This window comes from Gordionus sp. m RMFG-2023, chromosome 2 (assembly GCF_954871325.1).
Source record: "Gordionus sp. m RMFG-2023 chromosome 2, tfGorSpeb1-WG-v2, whole genome shotgun sequence".
In the NCBI taxonomy this organism is placed as follows: domain Eukaryota; kingdom Metazoa; phylum Nematomorpha; class Gordioida; order Chordodea; family Parachordodidae; genus Gordionus; species Gordionus sp. m RMFG-2023.
Genome location: NC_088776.1, coordinates 42,145,334 through 42,168,605, shown reverse-complemented (window position 1 = coordinate 42,168,605; position 23,272 = coordinate 42,145,334). Strand labels below are relative to the sequence as shown.

General features: G+C 27.6%; 1 protein-coding gene across 1 annotated transcript; it reads left to right on the top strand.

Annotated features, from left to right (window-relative positions):
• The first annotated feature begins 6,349 nt into the window (after window positions 1-6,349).
• On the top strand, window positions 6,350-6,952 carry LOC135924346 (putative uncharacterized protein DDB_G0284213). Its single transcript, XM_065459404.1, has one exon. It carries the CDS (start codon window positions 6,350-6,352, stop codon window positions 6,950-6,952), a length of 603 nt encoding a protein of 200 aa, XP_065315476.1.
• Window positions 6,953-23,272: the final 16,320 nt, after the last annotated feature.

The window sequence follows — 23,272 nt, the reverse complement described above, 5'->3', positions numbered from 1 at the left end:
ACAATGGACCACAATTCATATAAGGGAAATTCTGTCAGTACTATGAATTAAATAACATATGCCATATACGTTCCATACAGTATCATCCGAAAACTAATGGATCAGCTGAGCTTATAATACGAACTTTGAAAGATCATTATTATGCAACGAGAGTCAAATTCTGACCCAGAAGTGTCTTTAACACAAGTTAGTTTTAACAACCTATAGACTGCTAAGCAGAGCTCTACAGGGAAATCTCCTGTCAAGATTATATTTGAAAGACAATTGAAAACTAGTTTGGATTGGCTAAGATTAAATGTGAACATATTCAAAAGGGAGAGAATTCTAGATTTCACATGTTTGGTTAAGAAGCCAAAGGTTGGAGAAAGGGAATGGTTAAAGAAAGGATAGGGTTATATTCGTATATCGCTCAAACTACCGAAAGAACATTGTAGAAACACGTAGATCACCTAAGAGATCATTCAATTATTCCTAATCATGAAAGTTCATCGGAAGTTAATAATTGCGCCGGTAAATGAAGAGGGTACAGATAATACATTACGTTGTTCATCAAGAGACCGTAAATTAACATAGAGGTTTATTGAGGAAATTTAACTTAAAAATATTTGGAGGAAATGTAATAAATTTGTATTTATTATTTATTTATAAAAAGAATGTAACGTTCTATTTAATTAAAATATATAATAAATATTTTTGTAATAAATTTAATTTTTCTGCACAAATAAACCTAATTTTGTTTATTTTAATATAATAAATAGATTAGCAACCAATCTAATTTGATTAACTTATAATATATACTAATTAAAACATTTTATTCATATAACTTACCTAATTCACTGATAATAATGTTTGACTTGTAATCCGAGGTTTAGGTTTCATATCTTGAAGGGGAAATTTTTTCAACAAAATTTTATAATAATGCGGGAACAGTAAAATTTTTTAATTTTTTAAAATTTAATTAGTATTGTTAATGCTAGTTAGATTTATTGGAGATATAATTTTGTAAAAAAATCCCTATATACCAGACCGGTCTAGCACATAAGGTTAAAAGATGTGAAACAAAAATAAGTGTTGCCAAATATTAAAATAAATTGTATATTCCAAGTTTACATCATAAATATCAGATGCAAGAGGTACTATTTGCACGGCCAGACCTGGAATTTTTTTTAAAAAAAATTTTCGGCCCTGCCCGAATTTTTTTTTTCAATAATATTTATTGACCCGGTCCGAGTTTTATATTCTCAGGCCCGGCCCTGCCAGTATTTTTTTAAAAAATATATATTTATTTTAAATTTTTATACCTAATAATGGCGATTTAAAATATTTAGTTTTAAAATATTCAGCCCGGCCCGGGTATTTTTTAAAAAAAATGTTTTCAGGCTCCGCTCTGGTATTTTAAAAAACATCTTAGCCCCGACCCGAGTATATTTAAAAAATTAAAATCCGCGTTGGACTTAGGACCGGGCCTGCAGGTCTCTGATAAATATTATCCTCTTTACTATTTATAATTTTATCGTCTGTTTTCTATGTAAATATTTTTATTTTGTTTACAATAACTAATACACTTATTTCTTCAGTGGCGTAAAAATAGAGGAAATAATTTTCATGGAGCTGCTACCGCTAATCTCTGTTCTAGCAGGCTATGCATATCCACAAGAAATATCTTAAATAAATGATGTGTATATTGAATCACCATCATAAAGGATGGTTTCAAAATTTAATGAATTATTAAATGACATACAAATCTATAAATGTATGAGAATGAATATTTCCATCTTTAATTATATTCTATATGATTGCATTATTTATGCAACATATCTTCGGTCTAGAATTGGAGTGCTCCACTTGCGCAAAAGTTTAAAATGAGAAAATCAACATTAAAGTTTAAAATCAAATATAGGAAAAACTTATTGCTCAATTTAATTAAAAATTTCAGAGATAATTTATCATATTGTTAGTTAATTATAGCCTAAAAAATTTTTAATCAAAAAATTTAAATATAAAATTTATTTGATAAAATCAAAATGCAAGTGAAGCAAATATAACACTTTATGATTTTTTTAAAATGTTATAAATGCTCCATTTCCATTTTTTTAAATTTAATAAATAAATTAACACAATATCTTTATTTATTTTCTAATTTATTCTTACAATTAATAAAAATGGATATAAAATAAATCTAATATTTAATTAATAATATTTTCCATATATTCACTATCAACTCTGAGCATGAACTCTAAAATTGATCTAATATCTTTTTTAGTTTCATCGTTTATTTTGCCATTCGTTTTCGGGATAAATTTAATATGCGAAAAATTTGTTGTAACTAATTCTTTGTCAAAATTAGGCCTACGTGTTTTTGAATCCTGTAAAATAGACTCTTTAATCATATTATTAGATTTAAACGATAATCTATATTGCAAATAAAAAGGTTCCGTTTTTGAAATTTTTATTGATTTTAATTTAGTGAACGGTATGTGGTTAAATTTGAATTTTTTCGAAGCTGAATGGTAATCGAAATAATTATTTGAAGTCATTTCAATTACCTCAATGGGTTTTTGCGATTAGTACCTCTTATTAATCTATAAAGAGTTAGAGGGCTATGGATCTCATTTTTTCTTAAGCATCTTTCTATTTGGCTATGTATTGAATCTACCTCTTGTAAAATCGAATGGCCTGGAGCACCATATTTGATTTGTATTGTTTCGATTTGACTGGTCGTGTTATTTGCTAAATAATGTTTTAAACCATAAATTATAATAGAATTTTTATTTTGGGCGACACAGGAATCAGCCCACAGAATTAGATGAGGGATATTTGGAAATTTTTTTAATATCGCATCTTTTAATGCTATCACACTGCAAGCTATGTCATTACCAGTTCTTCCGGTTTGGCCTTGATGACAAATAGCACAATAACCACGTTTGTCTTGGCTGCAATATGCAGTTTCATTATAAACAGATAATTTTCTTTTATAATAAGAAGATCCAACCTCAGATCTTGGTAAGGTTATGACATTTTGAAGGTCAAATGATATGACTAAAATTATTTTTGACTTAGCTATGATTCTGTCCATACCTCTTTCAATACTCGTCTCAAAATAATCGTCATGGTGCTTATTGTAGTTACAAATCTCTTCTTCATTCATATATTCTTTATTATTTAAATACCGCTCACATTTATCGCACCTATCTTTTACTGGTTTAGCAAATCCTATATTAAAACTATTTTTAAATATTGTTGTATAATAATGCGCCTTAACAGGAATTCTCGATAACATACATTTTTTAGAATATAGATCATAAAGTATTTTAAAATTGAGACTTCCATCAAAGTATTCCTTGGAAGAATCTTTTCGCCTGTAATGAGAATGGACCTTTAGAATGGAGTTTATGTGATCGATGATGAAATCTTTATCTTGATCAGAAATAACTTTTTTAGTATTTTTACCTTTTCTAGGAGCCAAATAAGTTCCAGTATTTTGGTATAAATGCTTAAAAAAATAACTAATTTGTTTATTACTAATATCAAGTGTTTGTAAAAAAAATTGTTTGCAGACTCTAACTTTAACATTCTCCACTTCAAAAAAATATAAGTATGAATAGTTTTTATAATTTAAATCTTTTATCCTTCTTTTACATGGAGTCCTAACAATAAATTTGCTATAGAAAGAACCTTTAGCTTCATCAGCTAAGCTCCAAAAAACCTCATGAATAATTTTACTCTAATCTTCATTAACTTTTAGATGACACTGAAATCTACATTTATTGGAATGATCATTCTGAACTTGCTCTTTTCAATTACTTTGATATTGATGTAGGCCTCACCACATTCCCTTAGTCTTTTTCTTTCATTTGCTATGCTTCTAGAAATATTAAAAAATTGTGATACATGTTAAACAATTATTTAATCAAGTTTAATTTTATGTAATCTTTATTTAAATTATGAGAAAGGTAATTCAGTAAAATTGAGAGTTAATTCTTAGCCCTGTTTTTATGGTAATGCTTTATGATTTTTTTTCCATGTTTATTTAAAACTAGAAATTAAGGGTTTTATAAAATATATCAGGTTAAACCTAGTCACAACAATAATAACTTAGAAATAAGAAAATATGTGGATGAAGCCACAATTTGTAATAATACAAATCCATTAGACTGGTGGAAATTAAATAAAAATAAATATCCAATATTATCAAAAATTGCCAGAGATTATCTTGATTAAATAAATAAATTTTATATTTACATCACCTAATAAATTCCTAGTTTAAAAAAAGAATTTGGATTCAGTAAAATTTTGAGAGTTGGTTCTTAGCCCTGTTTTTATGGTAATGCTACATGATTTTTTTTCCATGTTTATTTAAAACTAGAAATTAAGGGTTTTATAAAATATATCAGGTTAAACCTAGTCACAACAATAATAATTTAGAAATAAGCAAATATGGGATGAAGCCACAATTTTTAATAATACAAATCCATTAGACTAGTGTAAATTAAATAAAAATAGATATCCAATATTATCAAAAATTGCCAAAGATTATTTTGATTAAATAAATAAATTTTATATTTACATCACCTAATAAATTCCTAGTTTAAAAACAGAATTTGGATTCAGTAAAATTTTGAGAGTTGGTTCTTAGCCCTGTTTTTATAGTAATGCTTCCTGATTTTTTTTCCATGTTTATTTAAAACTAGAAATTAAGGGTTTTATAAAATATATCAGGTTAAACCTAGTCACAACAATAATAACTTAGAAATAAGCAAATATGTGGATGAAGCCACAATTTGTAATAATACAAATCCAACTGGTGGAAATTAAATAAATATAGATATCCAAAATTATCAAAAATTACCAGAGATTATTTTGATTAAATAAATAAATTTTATATTTACATCACCTAATAAATTCCTAGCTTAAAAAAAGAATTTGGATTCAGTAAAATTTTGAGAGTTGGTTCTTAGCCCTGTTTTTATGGTAATGCTTCATGATTTTTTTTCCATGTTTATTTAAAACTAGAAATTAAGGGTTTTATAAAATATATCAGGTTAAACCTAGTCACAACAATAATAACTTAGAAATAAGCAAATATGTGGATAAAGCCACAATTTGTAATAATACAAATCCATTAGACTGGTGGAAATTAAATAAAAATAGATATCCAAAATAAAAATTGCCAGCTTGATTAAATAAAAAAAATGAAATTTATTATATTAACAAACTAATACATAATAATTCAAATATTTAATTTATAATATGTAATAATATAAAATTTACCTAGACATTAAAATAGGAATAGAGATAAATGTAATGAAAATTATACGATTTAATATAGAAAGCAAAAAATTAAAAAAGGAGGGAAATACAACACGTGATTAAATAAGATAATATGATAGGCATGCATATGAAGCAAAAATTACATCGTTATATGCAAATAGAGCAAAATTGACAGAGCTATAACTTTGGAAAAAATTAATATTTTTTAATCTAGTTTTTATTTTTATATATATTAGGAATAAATAAGTTATTATCCACTTCTAACTCAAAAATTTTGAAAATGTCGAATGGAGCACTCCAATTCTAGCACGACGATATATCTATAAGATGTATAAAATTCAATCAAGAAAGAATGGCTATTACTCCACGGTATATTTACATGTTTGCTCATATAAATAAGTTTAAACTGTATTCACATTTGTTATTTAAAAAATTTATGAATGGCATGCTTGAAATCTTAATTTCTTCCTACATCTTAATTTCTTCTTACTTTTTTGGCTATTAAGCCTATACTTAAAAGCCGGCTATTAAGTATTTACTTAAGACACAGTCTTAGTACTTATAACGACCTAAATTTGATACGTATACTGTTGCATGTGCGCATGTGCGCTATTGTACGCTATTATTTTATTACTTACTAAAATAATTTATATTTAAAATGTCAGTTAAACTATTATATACTTAAATAATTTATATTTAAAAGTTCAGTTATATATCTTAAGGCAACATAATATATATATAAACAAACATATATTTTTATTCCAATCACTTGTTTTTCTTGTATGATAATAACTTGTATTTCTTTCTTTTTAAATTATATAAATAAAATATCAATTTACTATAACAACCATTCTAGATTAAATATTCAAGCCTTATAAATTCTCTTTCATTATGGTGGAGTAATACTTTTAAATAAAGGCGATATATTTAAATTATTCTAAATTGAACTTTTCCACCGGATAGGAATGATGTAAAGATCAAGGTATTGTTGAAGACGTTGGATCTGAAATTTCTTGCGGAGAACATTATAGATGAAGCTACAAAAAAATATAAATTATTCGAAACATTGGATAAAGATATGGCTGTGAGTATCATGGATAACATTGATAATTTATCATATCAACAAATGAAAGATAAGAAAGTCGAAAAGAACAAGATCACGCGTATTTTGGAGTTGTTCAATACAAAACCGGACAGACTTGAATCTTCCAGAGAGTATTTCGATAGACTGAAAGGGTATGGTTCGGGGCTCAATCCTGAATTTTTGTCGGTGCAATTTATTTTGAATTGTTGTAATGAAAAGCTAAAAACTAGGTTGATAGAAGAAAATACTACAGAGATTAATATTATAGAGGACATTGTTGTCAAATTTCAATCGTTGGAAATTAATAATAATAAAACATATTTAGAGAAAGATTCTTGGAGAAGAGAGGATAGAACCGATTGGCAAGGCTATTCGTCTTGGAAAGAGAACAAGCAGACTTTCAAGGCTAACAATAACAACAACAACTACAACAATAACAACAACAACAACAACAATTTCAAAAAACAAGAAATTATACAAACGCCATATAATTTGAGGCCAAGGAATAAGATAAATTTTATTAATGATTTTATGATTAATATGCAACTTAATAATCTTAATTTTTCTTTTTTGCTAGATACGGGTTCTCCGGTGTAATCCTTGCCAATTAAAGATTTTGAAAAATTGGAGAATTATGAAGAAATTAAGTTGGAAAATTGTTCTAAGAAATTATTCTCTTATGAGGGTTCTCCTATCACAGTCGTTGGTCAGGTCTCGAATATTAAGGTTAAATATTTGAATACAATGAAATATTTAAATTTTTAAATATGGATGGGGAGGGACCACCTCTATGTGGTCAAGACTGGATTAAAGAATTTGACATAATCAAATTCAACGTTGATGTAAACACTATTTAAAGAATGAGATAGGAGATAGAGTGAATTTTTTAACTTTTGACAATCCTTTCAAAGATACTGATAAATTTTTAAAAAAAATTATGTCATTCAATCGTTATTTACTAAAAAAGGGTATTTTGAATAGAGTTGTGACATCAACAAACTAATTAAGAAATTTGACTGTGTTTTTAATGATAGAATTGGAAAAGTCAAGAATTTGGAAATAGACATTTTATTAAAAAATGACTTTGAGCCAAAATTTGTGAAGGCCAGGAGAGTTCCCTTCGAGTTAGAAGAAGAATTAGAAAACACTATAGAACAATGGCGACAGCAGGGAGTAATTAAGCCTGTCAGATTTTCAAAATGGGCCACTCCATTAGTGTTAGTTTAAAAAAAAGATAATACGTTGAGAGTTTGTGCTGACTTTAGAGTTACTGTAAACCCACAATTAGAAAGGTTCGAATATCCACTTCCAAGGATTAATGACATAATTGCTAAAGTAGGTAATGGAAAGTTTTTTTCAAAGATAGATTTCTCATCGGCGTATCTGCAGATTCCTGTATCTAAAGAAACTTCCAAATTTTTGACCGTCTCCACACACAAGGGTCTTTTTCAATTTAATAGACTACCTTTTGGGCTTACAGTATCAACTGCGTATTTCCAGAAGACTATGGACGAAATATTTGCTGATATTAAGGGGGTCATTTATTATTTAGATGATTTATTAATTTTTGATAAGGATAAGTTAAACCATTTTTATAAATTAAAAAAAGTGTTTGAAAGAATATTGGAGTTTGGGCTGATTGGAAATATAAAAAAAAGTGAATTTTGAAAAGAGAGTATTAAGTATTTAGGTTATTTGATAAGTGACAAAGGTATACAGCCAATTAAAGAAAAGATTGATCCTATAAGTACCATGACTGAACCTAATAGTAAGAAAGAATTGCATTCGTAATTATTATTCAAGGTTCATAGAAAATTTTTCTAAATTGGCATCTAATTTATATGAATAGCTTAAAAAGGGTAAAAATTTTTATTGGGGAATTAAGGAAAAAACTAGTTTTGATGAGAGTAGAGAAAGATTGTGCAATGCACCAATTCTTGCACATTATGAAAGAAGTAAAAACTTATTTATTTCTACTGATGCTTCTAATAAAGGTATGGGTGCTGTTTTATTTCATGTTGAAGAGGATGGTCTTGAAAGGCCTATTGAGTTTATGTCAAAAGCATGGACGGGTGCTGAGAAAAGATATTCGTTTATTGAGAAAGAAGGATTGTCGGTTGTTGTGGCTGTTAAGAAATGGAGGGAATATGTAGTAGGGAGGAATTTTAAAATTTTTACGGATCATAAACCTCTAGCTAATTTGTTTGGAACAGATCCGATTAAACTCTACAATATGTCGCCAAGGCTACAGAAATGGGCTTTTTGTTTAGCCGGGTTTGATTTCGACATTAATTACAGGAGGGGTAAAGATCAATTTATTGCTGATGGTTTATCTAGGTTAATAAAGAAAGATGTTTTTTGTTTTTTTAATATTGATAATGATTTAAGTGACCAGAGAATTTTGAATAATTTAGATATGATAAGAAGAGAGACTTTGTAAGATTTAAAACTTATCAAAGTTAAACAATTTATTTTGAATGAAGTGGGAGATTTCACACAGATTAAAGTATATATGGAGCTAGGTAAGTTGTTGTTTATTAAAAATGATTGTATTTTTAAGGGAGAGCAGATTGTTATTCCCCAATCGCTAAGAAAAGAGATTCTAAATGTTCTTCATGAGGGACATATAGGTTTGTCTAGGATGATTGATATTATGGAAAGATATTTTTGGTGGCCCGGGGTTAAAAGAGACATCAAGGAAATGGTTTTTAGGTGTAATATGTGTATGGTAAATGCTCCAAAATTACCAAAGGTTAGAAATAATCATTGGGTAGATCTGAGCAAACCCTGGTATCGTATTTTTATTGATTTTTTTGGACCCATTAAGAATTATTATGGATTAGTAATAATTGATGGGTACTCTCGATGGCTTGAGATTATCAAGGTTAAAAATATCTAATACCACTATCATGGTATTAAATAATATTTTTTCTAGATTTGGTTACCCCGTAGAGTTGGTTTCTGATAATGGACCAGCTTTTAGGTCGTATTATTTTAAAAACTTTATATTAAAAAAGGGTATAACACATATATTTACTCCTGCATACCATTCGTCTTCAAATGGTATGGCTGAAAGAGCGGTACGCTCAGCTAAGGATATGATTTATAAATTAGGTGGTTGGGATGATAGGTTATTGGAAGAAGTGTTATTGAATTATCGCAATACCACTCATTCGACAACCAAAAATTCACCTGGACTGTGATTTGCGACCTAAAATTAAAAGAATAAAGTTCAGATAATTAACATTTGGCAATTCTGTTTTTGTCAAAATGGGCTCCAATCAAGAATGGCGTGTGGGGATTGTCATTGGGAGAATTAGTAACGTCATTTGGGAAACAGGTAGTTGATAAGTTTCTCTTTGTTCATATTGATCACATTAGAAATAATTAATAGGAATATATTGCATTATATTTTTACTTATATATTGTTGGTTACAAATATTAACGCATCATACATATCTTTCCTAGTTGTGATAATTTTGATTAATAAGTTACATTGTTAATTTTGAAAATAATTCCCCTTCCCAATTGTAATTGTTTATTATATTCCAAAAAAAAGAAATAATGACAATAATTCCCCTTACCAATTGTAATTGTTTATTATATTCCAAAAAGAGGAAATAATGACAATAATTCCCCTTCCCAATTATAATTGTTTATTATATTCCAAAAAAAGGAAATAATGACAATAATCCCCCTTCCCAATTGTAATTGTTTATTATATTCCAAAAAAAGGAAATAATGACAATAATTTCCCCTTCCCAATTGTAGTTCCTACTATCCCCATATTTATATGATTTGTTATATAATTCCTTGTTAATCTTAATATAGAGTAATATTTTGATATCATTATTGTGACATGAAATTTTAACATTATTACGCGTGTAACATTATATGAGTTACCTCCCGCATGTCAAGCGAGTGTTTATTCCCTATAAATTGTAGTTTCTTTCACTTTACATTTCAATATTCATTTTTTTATATTTTTTTGGAGGGAGTGTATGTTGCATGTGCGCATGTGCGCTATTGCACGCTATTATTTTATTATATACTTAAATAATTTATATTTAAAAGTTCAGTTATATATCTTAAGGCAACAGAATATATATGTCGTAAATTTTAAAGGGATCATGACTATCCGGGATCTTCATGGGTTTTAAAGGGATAACTAAAAATTTAGGGTTTTAAGTTAAGGAATGATAATACGGTATTATCACGTTTTACCGTGATAAAGAGGAATCTTATTTTAAAAAGCGTTTTACGCGCGTTTCGTTTTATTTCTTTTTAATTTTATTGTTATTTATAAATTTTCAATGTTGTTTTATTGGTCTTATGAAATAAGTTAGGTCTAACATAGGGTATCAATCGAGAGCTAATAAAAAGATATATTCAACTGGAGGTCAATCTCTCCGCCGTAATGGGCGAGTCTAGGTCTGGGGGGTCAGGAATATTTTTATAAACATAAAATATCGATATGGGTATCAAACAAAAGCTAATTTAAATATCTTTTGACTGAAAGCATTCATTCTTTTGATGGGTTATGACTTGGTCTTGGGGGGGGGCGGATAGAGGAGGGTGGGGTTAAAAAATAGTTTTTTTGATATGGGTATCAAAAAAAGGTAATTTAAATATCTTTTGACTCTAAGCATTCATTCTTGGTCTCGATGGGTATGACTTGGTCTGGGGGGTGGATGAAGAGAGGGGGGGAGGGTAAAAAATATAGTTTTTTTGATATGGGTATCAAATAAAAGGTAATAAAAATATTTTTTTATTGTAATACTAATAATCACTTTAAGCGGGTGGGTCTAGGTCTTGGGGGGTCAGGAATATTTTTATAAACATAAAAATCGATATGGGTGTCAAATAAAAGCTAATTTAAATTTCTTTTGCCTGAAAGCATTTATTCTTGGCCTTGATGGGTGTGACCTGGTCTGGGGGTGGATGAAGGGGGGGCGGGGTAAAAAATATGTTTTTTTGATATGGGTATCAAATAAAAGCTAATTTAAATATCTTTTGACTTCAAGCATTTATTCTTGGTCTCGATGGGTATGACTTGGTCTGAGGGGTGGATGAAGAGGGGGGGGGTAAAAAATATGTTTTTTTGATATGGGTATCAAATAAAAGCTAATTTAAATATCTTTTGACTCCAAGCATTCATTCTTGGTCTCGATGGGTATGACTTGGTCTGGGGGGTGGATGAAGAGGGGGGGGTAAAAAATATAGTTTTTTTGATATGGGTATCAAATAAAAGGTAATTAAAATATTTTTTTATTGTAATAATAATAATCACTTTAAGCGGGTGGGTCTAGGTCTTGGGGGGTCAGGAATATTTTTATAAACATAAAAATCGATATGGGTATCAAATAAAAGCTAATTTACATTTCTTTTGCCTGAAAGCATTTATTCTTGGCCTTGATGGGTGTGACCTGGTCTGGGGGTGGATGAAGGGGGGGGGCGGGGTAAAAAATATGTTTTTTTGATATAGGTATCAAATAAAAGCTAATTTAAATATCTTTTGACTCCAAGCATTCATTCTTGGTCTCGATGGGTATGACTTGGTCTGGGGGGTGGATGAAGAGGAGGGGGGGTAAAAAATATAGTTTTTTTGATATGGGTATCAAATAAAAGGTAATTAAAATATTTTTTTATTGTAATAATAATAATCACTTTAAGCGGGTGGGTCTAGGTCTTGGGGGGTCAGGAATATTTTTATAAACATAAAAATCGATATGGGTATCAAATAAAAACTAATTTAAATTTCTTTTGTCTGAAAGCATTTATTTTTGGCCTTGATGGGTATGACTTGGTCTGGTGGTGGATGAAGGGGGGGGGTAAAAAATAAATTTTTTTGATATGGGTATCAAATAAAAGGTAATTAAAATATTTTTTTATTGTAATAATAATCACTCGGGTGGGTCTAGATCTTGGGGGGTCAGGAATATTTTTATAAACATAAAAACGATATGGGTATCAAATAAAAGCTAATTTAAATTTCTTTTAATGCATTCATTTTTGGTCTTGATGGGTATGACTTGGTTTGGTGGGTGGATGGAGGGGTTTGATTATATTGATTTTATTTCTCTAAGCGGGCGTATTAAAATGTTATGAATATTATTATTCTTATAGAACATTAACATGGGTAAATAAAATTAAATACAACATATTTAGACTTCAATATTAAATATCACTATAAGCAGAGCTCATTGTCAATGCTTTTTAAAAACTTATTGTAACCTAATAAAATTATTTGCTCGCAGCTTAATCTAATATGTTATATATTTAAATCTCAAAATTTCTGGCTATATTTGAAACCATCGATTCACAAATTTTAAAATGACATATTAAATTTTTCTTTCTACAGTTATAAATTATTACACATCTTTAGAAGCAAATCATCCTTATTATTATATTTTTCTTCAAACCATATAATCAACACATATTTTATTTTATTTTGATAATTGAAATTTAAATATAATTTTGAACAGTTATTTATTATTACAAGTAATATTTAAATGACATTTTGTGGAACAATTAATCCCATTTTTAAAACATTGGCATCTCTTATTGTTGCAACTTTTTTGGCAATTGCAAATTGATTTACAATTACCATAAGAAGATGCACTTCTTGATGCTGTTATTATGGAAATAGTCTTATCAGGAATGGTTAAATTGGAAAATTTTATTGATTTATGAACACTCGTTTTTAAAAATGGTGAATCAATTTTTCCCAATTGAGTTCCAACCCATAGTTTATCGCCCTCCATTTGGGTAATTTTGGCCTCAATATTTTTGGGGCATATATTAGATCTATCATTTTTATTTATTGGGATCAGTACGTGATTCCCAATGGATAATTTTATTTTTTTAAATTTATTTTTGTAAGCATTGTGTTGCTTATTCCTATCCAATAAATATCCAATAAAGGAAGGCAATCTTGCTAAAGTATTTTCTATAGTATTCCCAATTGAATTAGTTGTATTTTTATCTTGCCATGCAATTGTGTTTCCTATTTTATATTTCGTTTTGTCCGAAAGAATATATTGAATATTATAATATGATTCGTATGAATTTTTCCTTTTTATTTTTTGTGCAATAACTATACCTTCAGGAGTATTACTACTATTCTGGTTATAAAGAAGAAATAAAGTATTTGTATATGTTGAATTTGAAACACTGGGGAAATCTGGTTTAAAATAAAATATAAAAATGAAGAGTTAAATTAGTAGGCTAGAGTTAGTAAAATATTCATTAAATTTATTATATTCATCAGATAAAAGAATAATTTATCAATCCATTGACATTATACGATGAACTTCAAATAGAATTTTAAATTAAACCTTTTAATTTTAAGTTTACAATATTTATTATCATTCATTTTTTACTCATTTCATCGGGACTAGAATCGATCAATAAGTTATCATTTAACGGTGAGCTTGGTGTAACATTTTGAATTAAACCTTTAAAAAATTTTAGGCGTTACTATTATATATTAATTCTGACATATTTTATTATTACTGATTTCATCAGGATCATATTCTATCAATGAGTTTTCGCTTGACGATAACCTCGGAAGAGTATGAACCAAACCTTTATTGAATTAGGGGGTAAATATATTTAAATATAATGATTTTTTATTTGGAGGCTAGTGGCGATGCAGAAGTTTAAATATTCTGAAAATTATAAAAAAATTTTATTTAAAAAATTTAGGAGTTACAATTTATATATTAATTCTAGCATATTTTATTATTACTGATTTCATCAGGATCATATTCTATCAATGAGTTTTCGCTTGATGTCGGAATCGTATGAACCAAATCTTTATAAAATTAGGGGGTAAATATATTTAAATATATAATGATTTTTTATTTGGAGGCTGGTGGCGATGCAGAGGTTTAAATTTTCTGAAAATTATTAATTTTTTTTATAAATTTTGAATTAAACCTTTAAAAAATTTAAGAGTTACAATAATATATTTAATTCTAACATATTTTATTATTACTGATTTCATCAGGATATTCTAATGGGTTTTCTCTTGATGTTAACCTCGGAAAAGTATGAACCAAACCTTTATAGAATTAGGGGGTAAATATTTTTAAATATAAAATAATTATTTTTTATTCGGAGGCTGGTGGCGATGCGGAGATTTAAATTTTTGAAAATTATATAGCCCTTAAAAATTTTAATTTTTTTTTTATAAATCTCGATATATTATTTTTTATATTGAGCCCTCTTAAATATTATAGATTTTTACTCATTTCTTCATGATCAGAATCCACATTAACTATTTCTGGTATCACTTCCGGTTCGCTATCAACCGAATAAGGTGTTCTAGCGAAAAATACATTAAATGGGGTATTTTTAATTGTTCTAGAAAATCCTAGATTGATATTAAATACAATTTTAGGGAGCGCAGTCGCCCAATCATATTTTTTTGTTTCCAACATGTAACCGCTTATTCGCGACTCTAAAGTTCCATTTGCTCGCTCAATTAAACCATTGGTTTCTGGGTGGCGTGGTCGCGAATGTGCGAATATTACCCCTGGAAAATCATCCATTAACATAGATTCGACCATTTTATCTATAAATATTTTTTTAGACAAATCAATAATTTTATTTACTTTTAAATTCTCGTCCATTATCACTTTGTAAAATTTTTGGAGGACCGAAAGTAAAAAACAAATTTCGTATAACCCTTACTGTTTGTTCCCCTTGTTTTGATATAAGAGGCTTTGCGTATGTAAATTTAGAAAAATGGTCTTTAAAGTGAATTATGTATTTAAATTCTCCATCAGGAGTGCTACTAAAATCAATAAGATCCATTACAACTCGACCCCATACTGCCGTTGACTTTATAGCTTTACCAGTTGGGGCCTTCGGCAACGTCGTCTTCAATGAACATACCTCACAATTTTTTATATAATCTTTGAACTTATTCACTGGAACAGTTGCATATATTGTTTCAATTGATTTGATAGTTGTGTTCACTCCTAAATTTTTGGGAAAATAAAAAGATTACTAGTGCAATTTTACGAACCGTGTTTTTTATTCGCATAATATTTATTAATTATACTTAGTACTTGTATATTCGATTCGTTCATATTAATATTAATTTAAACAAATTTGAATAAATAATATTACAGTTAATATTCTATAAATTTTGAAATACTACTAGAATAAACATAGTATGTATTTTCAAACGAGAATATATTATTGTCATAAAAATAACAATACACAAAGAACACATGTTGAACTAATTTATAACATGGTTCAGTTGAATCCAAGTCATTAGGCCAAAATTTTAAAACGGTAAGTTGAGTTTGTTTTTACATTTCATTTTGGTAATGATGATAATCTATTATATTGATAAAACTAATTTACATATATCATTTTATTAGTATTATTTCTACAAAAATTAACCTAGTTCCCTCGAAATAAAAAAAAACCTTCATTTCTTTTTTTAATTATAGATTTTTTGTTGATTTAAAATTTGTCACTTTTTATTATTATTTTTTTAAAAATTATATTTCAATTCATCCGCAAATTTTGTCAACACATTCCTATAAGATCTTATTTTATTCCTACAATACGAGGTATACCCTTTTATTTTATTTTTTTAAAATGATTTTTACACTATATTTTTATAATTCAGCATAAGAGTGATAGGGGCCCGTTAATTTCCCGAACCATTTTTGAAATAAATCATGTATCTTCATTCTGGTTTTGGGAAATTGATATTATTTTTTGTTTCGTTTCGGTTTATATAAGTTTTTTTATATAGAAAAAATAAAAACCGAATAAAACTAAAAAAAATAAGCTGAATTTCGTTATATTTTAGTATAAAACTTGAAGAGAAATAACAAATGTAATACCCATTTCTTTTTTAATTTTTAATACTATAAATAAATAAAATTTAAAAACCTAAGGGTGTGTCTTAGTTCGACTCATTTTGATACTTATTTCTGTTTAGCCTAGGCTAGACAGCTTTTGAACTAGGAAACTCTATTTTGGTATGTTTAGTATTTCATGGCATTGTTATTTTTCATATTTTTTTTGTGTTTTTCGATTTGTTTCTTTCGTTTTTTTGTTTATATCTTACTTTTGAAGCTGTTTAGACGAAGCTATTATAGCTATCCAAACAGTCGGCTGTTTACCAATAAGTCGAACCAGGACATTTAGATATTTATAAAGTTTCTCTTCCTTTTCGATTAAATTATAACCATGCGCAGAAAGTAAAATATTTTCCAAGATCCGACGCAACCAGTTTTTCCCTTAAATTCCTAATCCGAACATAATTGACAAAATAGATTTACCCTAAAATTTATTTATTTTTTTGTATATTATTAAAAAATATCTAATTGAAAAATTATTCTTATAATCTTTAAAAAAAAATTGTAAAATAATCTTAAATGAAAATTGTAAAATTATCTAACATTCAAATTATAAAATAATATACAATGAAACCATGATTTATTAACATTTGCAAATTCCTGGTCCGCCTCCAGCCCTGCCTGGTGTTATTCTTACAAAACAATTTAGGTTCGGGCTGGGTAAGGTCTAATATTTTTAAAAAAAATTCTGGCTGGGTCGGGCTGTTATCATTCAATTTTATGAAATATATATTTTAAAATTCTTGCAAGAAATAAGACGCAATATTTTTTATTTGTAGATTTTTTTTTACAATTAAAAAATTATTAATGTTTTCTATATTTAAATAAATTCGGACCGAGCCAGGCGGACAAATAATTTTTATATAGGGTCACATTTTTTGGGAAAAATATGAGAATAATACTAGTGAATATTTATTTAAATGAAGTTATTGGAATACAAATAAAAATAATAGTATATATTATAATTTGAATCGTTAGAAGCACGTGCACTACTTAAGAAAAATAGTAAATCAATAAACATTTACCTGTATGATTTTTATCATTGTGATGTTTCTTAAATATTTCATCCAATTCGGATAATATAATAATTGGCTTGTTTTTTTTCGAGCACATTATAATATTATTTTTTAAATAAAAAAGTCCTTTAATTTTAGATTTTAGTTTGGCATCTATTCCAGGAATGATTGTATAGTTGTTAGTCATTAGAATTTTTTTATAAATTTCATATTGGGTTTGATTTTCAGGCAAAACTAATTGGGGCATAATTAAAAATGGTAATATTTTGAATTTATTAATATATAAAAAAGAAATTTGAAATTAAGTAAAAAAAAATATTCTAAATCTTCACATCCCCCCCCCCCCTTTTATAATTTTTTTATCTTTTCCTTTTTTTGATGATAAAAAAAATTTTTCTTGGAAATATATTATTAGAAAATATTCCAAAATTGAAAGAATATGTTAGTTAGTATTTTTATCATTAATCATTTCTTTAAAAAATAACAGACATATTAAATAAAATGGAAATGACATTTAATAATATTATTAAAAATTTAAAAAATATTTTAAAATAGAGAAGGAGAAAGAGGAAGATAAGAAAAAAGGAAGCATTTTATCAGTGTTGTTAAAAGCTACTTTAAAAATAGCGCACCTATGTTGAAACATATCATGTTTAGACTGGGGCAGAAAATCAACTTTCATATAAACTCATCTAGCTCAAAAACTATCATAGATGCTCTAATTTTATTTTAGAGATTAAGGATTGAGCTACACATTGACATTAAATTTATTTGATATATTACCGTTATGTTTTTTCATGTTGAAGCTACTAGTCTTGTTTGATGATAAAACCTTCTATCACATCTTACGGCAAAAATTTATACCCTGTGTTAATTTTTTTTATCGAGAATTAATAATTTTAATACATTGGAAAAATAATCTAAAAGATGTTTGAAATGATGCAAAGCATTCATAGCATTTTTTGGAACTATATCAACCATAGTTAATCTTTTATACCATAGTTGGCATTCAGCTAATAAGGCATCATAAGATAATTTAACATCTACATGATAAAAATCTGCTAAATATTTTATTTTTTTCTATCACCATCTGAAAAAGGTTGGGAAGGTTTTTATGGAAGTTATATCTGCAGATTGGTAAGTGCTGCCTGATGAATTAAAAACCGTTCATTTATTTGGGTTATAAATGTATCTAAGAGAGGGATAAAGACATTTATTTTATAATTTCTACTTACCCTATATTAATGTTTGGACGATGAGTTTGTCTTGCTGCAAGTCGAGGGAGACAAATATTAAACTCGTATAGCTCTGCCTTTGATTCAACAATATATAAAATATGAAATTCTTCATCAACAATAGCCCTAATTTCCTTGAGTTCTAAAAAAATGCTCTCCGCTACTCTCATCGTCTCAATTAAGCAATGTCATGTTTTTTAAAAGTATTACATAAAATATTTGTATAATTTGGTATAAGGATTTAATCCAATAATTTGCTTGCTTCTGAGGAAATATCTCTTTCAGGCCATTGTGATATTTCAGTAAGAGCATTAATAATCGGTTCTTCTTACTCCATAAAAGCTGTTACTGCTTGATGGCGAGGACTCCATCTCGTTGGACAAGCTTTTTGCAATTTCTTTCTCATTGTTGGACAAAGAGTTTCAGAAATAATTCTGTTTAAAATATTATGTTGCTTGGGGTTTACCATTAATGCAGAATCCCCTAATGCTTTAAATTTTACAAGACCACGAAAGTTATCTTCAGTATCTTTATTATTGAAATTCAAGCTTCTTGAATCCGAATGGCTACGTAATGCTATGACCTGCAATCCACAATATAGAATGGCCTCTACTTAGTTTGATCTTACATCTATTTTCTTTTGCTATTTTATTTCTATTTTTGTCAATATGTGATAAAATGGGAATCATATCCCCACTTTGAATTAATTTGAAGAAATCATCAGTTCACAGCTTTTGTGATAATTTGTTTTTTGATGATTGTCAAAGATTTCTCCAGCATCTTTGTACTTGTTGAATGGAGTCTTAACAAGACTGTTAAGCATAACTAAATTTCTTCCAGCATATCTTGGGTCAAACAAGATACATATCTTGCAATAAGCTCCATTGTCTCGGATAGAGTATGCTAGCCATAACCATCTAGTAAAATAGCTGTTTTGAAATTTTAACTTTCGATTAGCACATATAATTTGTGGATATTAGGGGTGAAATATATATCTATTATTAAATAAAATATTTATCATAGGTATTTTTTATGCCTTTTTAAGAAGTATATGTCTTTCTTCTAGGCTAATTATAAAATGTTATAAAAGTATTTGTACTTTTTTGCTTTTTTGTAAGATTTAGGATCAATATGTTTAAAAAATTTCTTATGTCCATAATTATTATTTGACTAGAAATTTGAAAATGATGGATAAATATTACGCCATTAGAAATTTGAAAATAATAGATGAATTTACGCCAAGGAAAACTTGAAATCGAAATTAATTGATAAAATAACTTAGTAAATGAATGTGATTAATTAAATATATATTTAAAAAGAAAGAGATAGGAATAAATATTATAAAATATAAACAAAAATATTTTTGAAAAATATATCCGGCATCTGCATTTTTTGGCTTTGGGGGGGGGGGGGGGGGTTTGTCCCCCTGCCCCCTCCCGCTGCGTACGCGCCTGTATCAAAACCAAGAATGAATATTTTCAGTCAAAATAAATTAGCTTTTATTTGATATCCATATCGATATTTTATGTTTATAAAAATATTCCTGACCCCCCAAGACCTAGACCCACCCGCCTTTAGTGATTATTATTATTACAATAAAAAAAATATTTTAATTACCTTTTATTTGATACCAATATCAAAAAACTTATTTTTTTACCCCCCCCCCTCTTCATTCACCCCCCAGGCCAAGTCATACCCATCGAGACCAAGAATGAATGCTTAGAGTCAAAAGATATTTAAATTACCTTTTTTTGATACCCATATCAAAAAAACTATTTTTTAACCCCACCCCCCTCTATCCGCCCCCCCCCCAAGACCAAGTCATAACCCACCAAGACCAAGAATAAATGCTTTCAGTCAAAAGATATTTAAATTAGCTTTTGTTTGATACCCATATCGATATTTTATGTTTATAAAAATATTCCTGACCCCCCAGACCTAGACTCGCCCATTACGGCGGAGAGATTGACCTCCAGTTGAATATATCTTTTTATTAGCTCTCGATTGATACCCTATGTTAGACCTAACTTATTTCATAAGACCAATAAAACAACATTGAAAATTTATAAATAACAATAAAATTAAAAAGAAATAAAACTAAACGCGCGTAAAACGCTTTTAAAAATAAGATTCCTCTTTATCACGGTTCAAACGTGATAATACCGTATAGTTCTTTATCCTTTAAAAAATTGAAATTTTGAAGGGATCCCTTTAAAACCCGTGAAGATCCCGGATAGTCATGATCCCTTTAAAATTTACGACATATATATAAACAAACATATATTTTTATTCCAATCACTTGTTTTTCTTGTATGATAATAACTTTATTTCTTTCTTTTTAAATTATATAAATAAAATACCAATTTACTATAACAACCATTCTAGATTAAATATTCAAGCCTTATAAATTCTCTTTCATTATGGTGGAGTAATAAATTTAAATAAAGACGATATATTTAAATTATTGTAAATTGAACTTTTCCACCATTGCTCAATAATATATTTAAATTATTCTAAATTGAACTTTTCTCCTTGTTGTTCTATTGTTTATTTATAAACTAAATTTTAATTGTAAATCAAATATATGACCCGAGCTGGCGAAAAAATTAATATCTCATCCGATTGATAATGGATGAAAATATAGATTCCACCAGTTCGGCTGAGTTTTTTTTATTAAGCTATTATACTTATAATATAATTTTTTACAGGTAAATGGACAGAAAATATATATTGAGGAGATATTTTTCTAAGTTTATAATAATTTTTACAGGGAATCTGTTACAGCATCAAAATCCTCTTCTAAATTTAATTTAACCATCTTGGATGGTAAATTTTTTTAGAATCACCGGTATAATAAAATATATAGTGAAAGCTAAACTAATTTATAGTCAACTAAAAATAACACCAAAATAATATATGGAACGATTTAATTCCTTAGCATAGTGTCAACTGGGTTAATTAGCGAATTATTTAAAACGGCTAACTCTATATTTTAGACAAAAAATGTTGCCTAAGCCTTGATATATCGCTAACATGTCCAAACCTTTGTGCCATTTATGAACAAAATCTTCAGGCTCACATATTTTTCTGGATAGAATATGAGTTATATTTTTAATCGGCTCAAATCTAGAGCCGTTTAACAATACTACTCCAGCAATTTCATTCTCCATTTAAAAGTATAATAATTAATTATATAACCTAATTTTATCTATTTTTCCTTCTAATTACTTGCCCATTTATCTTAATCAAGTATATGTTATGCAGTAAGGAAGATAGACATAATAAATAAATATGAATTAATATATTAATTTAATTAAAGTAATAATAAATTTTTTTATATCATTCAAGACAGATAATTTTAAATTATTTAATGTTGTTAATATACCATATGACGTACATTACTATAAATTTAAGGGGACAATTTTTCCTTTAATTTCCTGGTTTTTTTCTTGATTTCAGAACCAAACATAGTATATTGATTTATGTGACATTAAAAATTTTTATCACATGGAGGTAGTAGATGTAGATAATAATATTTGACACATTAACATGGATATATAAATTTTTAATGCTTAATTATTTTAGTAAATACATATAACTATATTTATATAATACAGGTAATTAATAGAAGGAAATATTTGTCTAAATAAAATTTAGTTAAAATTTATTATTGCTTACCTTTGCACATTTTCCATATCACTAAATATTTTAATGATAAATTTTGATGATTTAAAAAGCTATTTAGAGTATATAAATAAAAGAAAAAGTAGGCTGTGTCAATGCTCATCTTAATTTTTGTTCTCAATTCTAATCAACTTGACGATGGTATTATTTACATAATATTAGTATTTTATAAAATGGTTAATAATAAATAAATTATGTAAGAAAAAAATTTAGTGATACTATAAAAATCGACTTACAAAAAGTATTCGTCAAAGTATTTTGTATTCAAATATTTTTTTTGAAAATTTTTAAGGGTATTTTATATTTATATTATAAATACATTTGTTCAAATGCATTTATATTTATATTCAGATTTTTTTGAAGTGTATTAGTATTTATATTTGGAATATACATTTTTGAAAATCTGCCAAACCCTGCATGTAAGACATATAAAATATTTGGTTCTTTACATTTTTGAAAATTTGCCAAACCCTGCATGTAAGACATATAAAATATTTGGTTCTTTACATTTATTTTATAATGTACAGGAAATTTGGTAAAAATAATCCACAACGATCAGAAAAAAAGTGACCCATAAAAAATGGCACCGGACAAAAATACCCCAATTTTAATAAATTGTCTAAATGCTTAGAACATGGGTAAAGTTTTTAAAATATTACTAATTTTATCCACACTTAATATCAATCTACACTTAAAAATATCTAACTAATGAAAATGCGCAGCAGCTAGGCACTAATTTTAATATTTATGGAAGACCGTGCACATACGTGATGTAATGAGGTAATTTTTTTATAATATAGAAAACTTGCCTTAATGAAATTTATTTGTTGTTGTCATATATATATATAAATCTCTGTTTTTAAAATGAAGGCTGTTGGGTCTGAGTTAAGAGATATCAAGTAAAATGAAAGCATGAACACTTCGATTCTTGTCAAGACCAATTTTTTGGGACCCTCTTTTATAAAACTACCCAGCACGAGCAGTTAGCTAAGGTTAGAGATAGTTTGGTAAACGGCTCGATTTGATGCTATTTTTAAAAACGGCTTACTCAATATTTTATCCGGAAAAATATTGCGCAAGATAAGATTTTATAGA

Bases quoted from the DNA above. Each gene is read 5' to 3' on its own strand.
- LOC135924346 (XM_065459404.1), top strand. From the start codon at position 6,350: ATGGCTGTGAGTATCATGGATAACATTGATAATTTATCATATCAACAA.